Source organism: Sciurus vulgaris, assembly GCF_902686455.1.
Source record: "Sciurus vulgaris genome assembly, contig: HiC_scaffold_317_arrow_ctg1, whole genome shotgun sequence".
Taxonomy (NCBI): Eukaryota; Metazoa; Chordata; class Mammalia; order Rodentia; family Sciuridae; genus Sciurus; species Sciurus vulgaris.
Window position 1 is genome coordinate 35195 of NW_027632732.1, and position 8356 is coordinate 43550.

The window sequence follows — 8356 nt, forward strand, 5'->3', positions numbered from 1 at the left end:
CACAAAGATTTCTGGTTAAAAAATGAATTTTCTGTGGCATATCTAGACAGCTTTTACATGTATTTGCACAAAAAGCCCAGTTTAAAACATTTACTTTCTAGATTTCAGAATTTATCCTCAGTGATTCTGTGCATTCATGAAATGTCCAGAAACATGCTTTCTCAACAAAGCAACAATAAAATAATGATAAAAACATTAATATTAATGGTAATAGTAAGAATGACAAGAATTGAACTATTAGCCTTCTTTAAAACAATTATTGCTTCAAAAATGCAAGGTCACTCATTCTAATAACACTAAGAAAGCCTCACACATTATGGTGCCTACTTGATACAGAGGGGAGTAATTGGTAGCTATATGTTGCCCTGATTTTTTCAGCCCCCATGGGTTACAATCTTCTGTATACCACATTTGGATTTTAAAGCAAAGAAGAGTTGAAAAGCATTCTCTCCACTTAATATTTTCTAGTAAAATTCTTGTGTTCCTCTATCATTTTCCCTTCCCTTTAGCTTTTCCAAAAGAACTTGAAGAGGAGGGGGCTTGTTTCTTTCCATTTAACATTGTATGGATTTTTGCCATTCCTTCTTGTCTGCCAATATATCAAATTTGTTCTTGTAATATATTTTATTCTTCTTGGCATTTTGAGTCCCTTTTACTCTACAAGAGATGTTCAAAATGAAAGCAATTTTATATTTGCACTTGATCTACTTGTGTCCTAATATGTAGGAATCTATACCAGTTTTTGTATATTTCCTCAGTGGACATCTAATTCCTGACTCCCAAACATATTTTCTATGGACCCAAATCACTGTAATCTCAATAGAATATTATGGACACGTAGAAGGACCTGCTGAGTCAGAATGAGCTTTTGAACATGTTCTCCAAGAGATTATTCCTTTCAGTTTCAGAATTCCAGTGTAAACTTTGGCTAATTCCAATTTCTCTATGTTCATTTGGATGGAGTTTTAATTTCCTCCCTAGGATATCCACTCAAATTAAAGTTTAGAAGATCTGTAATATTTCCAACATTAATTACATTATATATATATATATATATATATGGATTTGTAGAATGCTCCATAAACATTCATGCTTCTTTCTAATATTCCAGTTGTTATTTCTTCCCTATAAGTGTCCTAGCATGTACAAACATGCTGCTTGTCATTAAATTGTGTGCATGCCTAACCATTTATGGTAAATGAAGATCAGGTCCTTACTCCTCATTTCATTTCCAACCGGGAATAATACAGGAAGCTTGTGAAAGTTTCTCTCATTCTACCTTGGAACTAGAAACACATTCACTCTTCTTACATTTTGAAAATGCTGCTTTTTTTTGCTTCTCATGTGTGGCTTGAATTTCCTACCCTCTCCTGAGTAACACAGATTTTTTTTTCTTTTTGACCCCATGTACTTTTTGCCTTTCTCAGTCTTTATTGCCTCTTCTTCTGTCCTTTTCCTTTTTTCAAATTTACCTGTGATAGAAACATGTTTTTAATGTAATTATTCAATTCTTTAGCAATACCCTCAATTTATCCTGTGGCTGAAACCTTACAACATTTGACATTTCTTACATTCCTTTATTCTTACTAGTTATTTAACAGGCACACTCTTTGATAATTATATTAACTAGTGCCCCTATTTTTTGGCAATATTCTCCCCAAGGTATTTTGTATCCTTTGTGGTTCTTACCTTGTACATATCCACTTATTTTCTTTTTTCACTTGGATGGAACTGACCAGATATACAAGAAGCAGACACCTCTGTATGTTGCTCAGAATCACTCTGGTAAATATAATGGCAATAATGAGTTTCATATAGTTTTGATTATCAGTCTTAGACACTTTCATATTTAAAAATGTGAAGTCATTGGAATTTGAGATTAGACCATTACATTTGGTGATACAAAAATTTGTATATGAGATAACATCCTGTGCACTCCAGCTGAAGCTAAGCTCCTCTCTTCAATGTATCCAAATAATAAGTGCAGTGGAGGATTCGGGAGAAAAGTACAATCTTACACCTTGAGAATGAAAATTAAGACTTTCTCTCTGGAAATCTCAATATGGAGATTCTTCAGGATACTAGAAATATGATTGTCATATGACACAGATTTCCCATTCCTTGACCTTCAAACCAATGTAGCAAAATCAGTTTGCATACATGACATATAAATTTTAATGTTTTAGCATTACAAGTCACAGTTATAAAGTTATGAAACTAACTCGGATTCCCATTAACAGAAGAGTGAATTTTTAAAAATGGAGATATCTGAGATTGATTTTGAGGAAATTAGTTTTTCATGATTTACCATTATATCAAAGTGAATCCACACAAAGCGTATGACATCAGTGTCCTAAAACTTTCAAAATTATAAAGGTTGTAACAGCAAAATCTCCTTATATTCATAAAGGAACTAATTTTAGTACAAGGTAGGAAACTAAGGCAGAATCCTCTCAATTCAAATACAACCTCTTCAGCAAAGGAGAGACTTGGAATTTTGCAATGATATCAAGCATAATTTGAAATACTGCCATAACTCCTGGGCAGAATTAGAATGTGCATGTTGGAGCCCTTCACTTGTTATTTTATATAGGTATTTGCCCTGGGATATCAGAAAGAACATACATTACATATTAACTTATAAGACAGATCTCTGACATAAAGAGTGGTTTTGGAGGCAAGATTAAGGTGATTATAAAAGATAAACTGAGTCAGATATCTGCTGAGAGCTCTGAGCAACTAGAGCTTGGTCCTGTGGTCTGCCTAAAGATTAAAACATCAACATCATGAGCACTTTCTTTTTTTTTTTTTTTTGCTGTAAACATAGTTTATTGGTTAAAAAAATACAGCTTTTGAAGTGTCTTCCATCTGGGACTTTCAAATAGTTTGCACACTGCTTTGCTCACCCACATCAGCGCTAACACTGAGAACCGGAAGACAGAACCACGGCTTTCTCGCACCGGGCACCGCGACCCTGCCAGTGCAGCCTGCCTTGCTCTGCCGGCTCCCAGTAGACAGGTCTCACTTCTAACCTCACTTCAACTCCTAGAGAAACCTGGGGTGAGTCCTATGGCTTCTTGGTCATGTGATTCCTGGACAGGAATTTGGGGGAGTTAAACTTTCAAATATGTGTCAGCACTCCATGATGATTCTCCCAAAAAGTTCAGAGGTAGGAGAGGAACCCGTTCTTACTCCTCTTTCCATAAGCAAAGGTCTCATTTAAATTGTGAGCCATCAGGGGACCCAGCACCCTGAGTTCATGGATCCTGCCAAATTTACAGCAAGCTGGGCACTCACCACCCCCAAAGAGCCTGCTCCCACACTGTGTGCTCATCTCCAGCTGGTGGTGTCCCTTCAGCAGTGCTGGCCCCACTGGCTGGAGAGGCTGGGGTTCCCAGCTCATGCACACATGCACACACGGCTCTCTCTTCTCTTGCGCCACATTCAAAGGCCCCTGGGCTTGCCAGGGGACTAGGACTCAAGCTTCCCTGTTCACCTCTGCACAGTACGGAGACCTTGCATGCCAGCCTCCGCCTGTTAGTAACCACCCTTTGTGGCCAGGAAACAAAAGCCTTAAAATTCAGTCTTAACCTCAGTTAAGAACAGAGGAACACCCCATACCAAATGGACAAGAGATGCCCACCACATTTTTCTTTAAGACACCAAGAACACAACTAGTCAAATGCGTACTCCTCCTGAAGTAGCCTGCCGAAGTTTGCTTCAGCCTAAGGCTACTGCCCCTGCACTGCACAGCAGAGGGTGGTCCTCTTCTGGACAGCCCAAGAACCTGCAAGAGATGTGGTGGCCATGCTCCTTGAGGGCAAAGCACCAGTGTCACACGGGCAAGCTGTCTGGAGGCAGGTCTAAGTAGGCTGGATGGCAGCATCCTGGCCCCAGATGAAGGGTGATGGCAAGCAGTGGGGCTGAACTGAGGCAGCTCTGAAGGACCACCTCTCACTGCGGTACAGGCAGCACTTTATTTAGTCACACTGCGAGTCATACATGTGTTAGAACACTTTCATGGGTGGGAAATACATGCCCTTGATAGAGACAAAGTGTCTCAAGAAGAAAGGATTAAAATTAAGGAGTTTCTAAAGGCCTGAGGGGCCTTTGTGAGGATCACATGGCAAATGCGGAAAAGGACACAGCAATTACTAAACGCTGCCTCCTTTGACCTCTTCCCTCAAGAGCGGGAATGGAGGCTGAAGTTTCAGGTGCCCTGCCCCCCAAGTCCTCTTGGAACCTTCTTCCTATGTTCTATTATAAAGCCAGGAAATAGGTAATCCAGCTGTGAGCTGACCCCCCCACCTCAATTAGGAAGCCAGAGTTCCAGTGAGAGCCCATGTTTCAAGTCACATCAGCTGAAAAGTTGGAAGACTAAACAGACTGGTCCTTTTCCTGCAGGAAGAAGTGGGCAGAGTCTGGCAGGGCCCTCTTGGCCCAGGAGGAGCTGGAGGGTAGCTGACCTTCCAGGTCCAAAGACACTTTCTAGCTAGAAGCATAAGTAGAGGTCAGGGACTTCCTCCTCTAAAAGCAGAACTGAGCCTGGGACTGCAGGCTGAAGGCACTTGACCCTGGCCAGCAAAGTGGGTCTGGAGCGCAGGCTTTGCACTCGCCCCTCACTGGCTCTCAGTGCTCCTGACGCCTCCAGCTGTAGCCCAAGGGTAATGTGGTCATGGTGCAGCTGAAGGAGCTGCCTTGCCCATTTTCAAGGGGTCAGTTTCCAGGGGCAGAGGACAAAAATCAACAGTGCCCTCAGGTGTTCTTTAAGGGAAAAGCGGTTGAGATGGAAGTCAGACTGATCTTGAGACCCTGCCACACAGAAACCCCTGGGGCAGGGGGCTTCAGCTTCAGGGAGTCTCAGTGCTCACAGGCTCACACACACTCCTCATTCGGCTGATTTCAGGCTGATGTGCTGGGAAGCTGAGGTGCTTTGGAACTTGGGTGCACAGGATGTCTTGTATACTTCAGATCTTAGCCATGCCACCACACCCCCACTCCCAGTGTGGTGCTGGGGACTGATCCCTGAGCCTGTGCAGGGAGGCAGTCACCTACCACTGAGTGGCACCTCGTCCTCTCAGTCCAACCCTGGGTTAGGATGTACCTCTGCAGTAGAGTGGCTGTCTAGCTTGCAAGAGGACCTGGATTTGATTCCTGGGACCATTCTGAAAAATAAAAATTCTCTAGGTGCTATTCCTGGGATCCACAAGAATCTCAGACATACTCAGTTACATACTCTTTGGAGGTAGGAAAGGAAAAAGCATGGGGCAGGCAAGGGGGGCTCATTTACTTCTCAACTGGGGCTCCAAACTAATGCTTTCACTTTGCACATATGTTCAAAACTGTTCTGGATTTAATAGCTTGTCTAGACAATTCCCCTTTAGTCTATTGACAGCTGGGGATGGATCAAAAGCTGGGATTGCTTAGCCCACGCCAAGCAGGTTTTACTGTGAGATACCTTCAGAGTTTAACTCCAGCATTTTCTTCCTAGGTGTCCCATCTCGACAGTGCAAAGCAGTGGAGCATGGGAGGAATGTGGAAGAAGTCATGCAAGGGGAAGGAGACAGGCCTCAAAAACAAAGCAGTCTCTCCCGTATTACTCGTGCCAGAAAAACTTGGAGAACTTGATAGAAAAGCAGATACCACCTCCAAATCCTTAGCTGAGGAGGTGCACAGTCACATCAAGGGGTAGGGTGGAAGGAACTGATGGATTCCACCTAAGGCAAAAAGATGAAGAAAAGAGAAAAACCTAAAAGGGGGCAGAGAGGGGCCTAGGAAACTATGGGTGGAAACTGAGCAGAAACATGAAAGAAAAGAACTGTAAAGCAACAAACACGGCTCACGGAGTGGCTGGCCAGGCGTATGACCTCAGTGAGACAGCAGCATATTGGCAAAAGGCTTTATAAACCCTGGCTCTCCCTGAGGTCTCTGCTTCCAGAGCACCAGATTATCTAAACAAAATTCTCAAAAAATTCCAAGAGTAGGCCAGGCAAATGGGCCAAGAGACAAGAATCGCTGCAAGGGAGGTGGGCTAGGTGTAGCCCTGCAACACCCTTGTGGATGCAGCAGCTCATAAGGGTCTCAAGATCAGACAGACAAGTTCTGGCATCCCCAAACCAGGGGTGGGCTCACTAGTCGGAATTCTTCCGAGTGCAGTGATTCTGGCCTGGAGAGAATGATTTCAACCCGGACAGGGTCGGCTCTGGCGCTTTGCAATCTCCTCCTGGATATGCAACTTGAGGACCTCTCGCATGGGTAGATCCAGAGGCGTGTGTGCTGACACTTCCTCACTCACCCTTCCTGGGTCATCGTCCTATGTGGAGAAGAGTCAGGAAGCTCAGGGCCTGGTTTCTTTCAGAAAGGCAACCTTCCCTGTCCCCAGATAACACTCTCACAGAACTCCATTTGGCTCAAGGCTTCTGGGCAGTGCCTGTCATTTCTCAGGTGTCCCCTGCAGTAGTGATTCTCAACTGGGGGTCACAAGTCCTCCCTGTTCTCCCCACTGACAGTCACCGAGGCAGGACTGAGTTGTGCACTCCAGCACCGCCTGGCAGTTCTGTGCTGTCATGGGGGGCAGTCTTCACAGTGGCCCTGAGGCAAACAGTGGCGCCGGCTCTGGCAGTGATTTCTACCACAGCCCGGGACCTTCAGGCTGCTGCTGTTTCCATGAGGCGTACCTGATACACGATAACTGATGTCACCTCTCCATTGTCCGCCTTGTATTCTAAGCAGAAGAGCTGGTGGCCAGAAGGCTCCAGCTCGGAGCCACCATTACTGCTGCTTTCACCGGACTCCTCACAGTCTGGGTTGCCCGGGTGGGTAGAACCATAGGATCTAAAAGCGTCTGAAACAACGCTTAGCAAACTCAGTGCCACAGGTCAGTTACTGTGCTCTGCACGTCGCAGGGAGGCTAGGCAAAGGGCCGTTATCCTGGATCCCTCCATAATTACGTCCTTGTCGCTTGTACTTGTGCCGGGCTGTCTCCGCCAGGCAGCGGGGATGCTCGCACACCACTCGGTGGGCCCGCGGAGGGCAGACTCCTCGCCAGGTGCCCCGAGGCTCTGCGCGCAGGCGCAGGCCGGGCGGCGGGCCAGCCGGCTGCTCACCTCGGCGCTGCAGCAGGTACACTTGCAGGTCGGGCTTGTGCGGCCGCGTGGGCGGGGGCGTGTGCCGCCTCCTCGCCTTCTCCCTGGACTGCTTTACCTTCTTGTCGTAGTCGTCCCTGCGGGGAGCCGGGCGGGAGTCAGGGCCCGCGGGCCGGGCCCCGCCGGGCGTGGGGCGGCGGCGGGGCGGGGTGGGGCGGTACCCAGCGATCTAGTTCCGTCGGATGTGGTGCACGAAGCTGTGGCTCATGTCCAGCCGCCGGCAGGGCTTGTAGCAGAGCCCCGGCCCGGGCCGGTGCCGCCTCCATCTGGAGCCCGTGGTGCGGAGCCGCCGCCGCCCCGCCGCGGCCTCACGGCAGCCCTCACCCAACGGCCCCGCAGCGCCCGGAGCCCTCGCCCCTCATGGGCACTTTCATTGAAACATATTGCTTGCAGCTCTTTGACAGTAATTGCCAGGGAGAGATCAGAAGCCACAGCTTGTTTGCACTTCCAAGACATACAGCCAAATCTCTTCACAGAATGGTGGGTGTTCGCCCTGATCATATGGTCTCAGGATAGTGGTGGTCTGGAATGAGCTGAAAATTTTATCAGGAATGTGTTGTGTCTTTTGAAAAGTTATTTGAGTAGAAGTCCACAGAACACTTACTCTTTAAAAGGGTGGTTTAGAATAAGAATAGTGAGGGAGAATAGATTTTGAAAATTCAAGGGAGAGAAGGATTAAGGAGTGCTGAATCAGTGTCAGGTGATTTATTTTTCTGCAGTTTCTAGAAGAAATCACAGATTTGGCAAGCAGGCCATGACTGGCATGCTCCAACTGGCTGCATGGAAACCCTCAAACACATGGAATTTTTTCCACCTCTAGATCACTGACAGCAGGAGTCCATCAGAGGGACCTGTATTACCTGGCTCCATGGACCAGAGTGTTTTTGGGAATATCCCATCTTAGAAAGATCAATATCTCTGTGTACATGAACGATATGGAGGGTGTGTGTTTTCTTCAAATTGAAAAGATTCCTCAACATTTCCTGGGTGGGTTGTGAAACAAATAGCCGAGGAAATTAGTTTATTCATGCCACTAGCAAGATATGCCTTTTGGGACTAGAGCAAATAAATAGCTGGAAAATATCTGACTATGTCTGACTACAGGAAACCCCAAAAAGTTATGTTTGTCAAGTAGGTAATCCTGGATCTTCTTTTCTATAGTATTAGTACAAGAGAAATCTCAGTTTTTTGTTCTTTATGACATTGATTTT

General features: G+C 45.8%; 1 protein-coding gene across 1 annotated transcript; it reads right to left on the bottom strand.

Moving 5' to 3' along the window:
• Positions 1-3037: 3037 nt before the first annotated feature.
• Positions 3038-7411, bottom strand: LOC306652591 (UPF0561 protein C2orf68 homolog; the record flags this gene model as incomplete). Its single annotated transcript, XM_079125402.1, is given in 6 exon segments — positions 3038-6313; positions 6678-6844; positions 7107-7222; positions 7307-7314; positions 7318-7396; positions 7398-7411. Coding segments are annotated over 6 exon segments (516 nt in total). The 3' UTR covers positions 3038-6181.
• Positions 7412-8356: the final 945 nt, after the last annotated feature.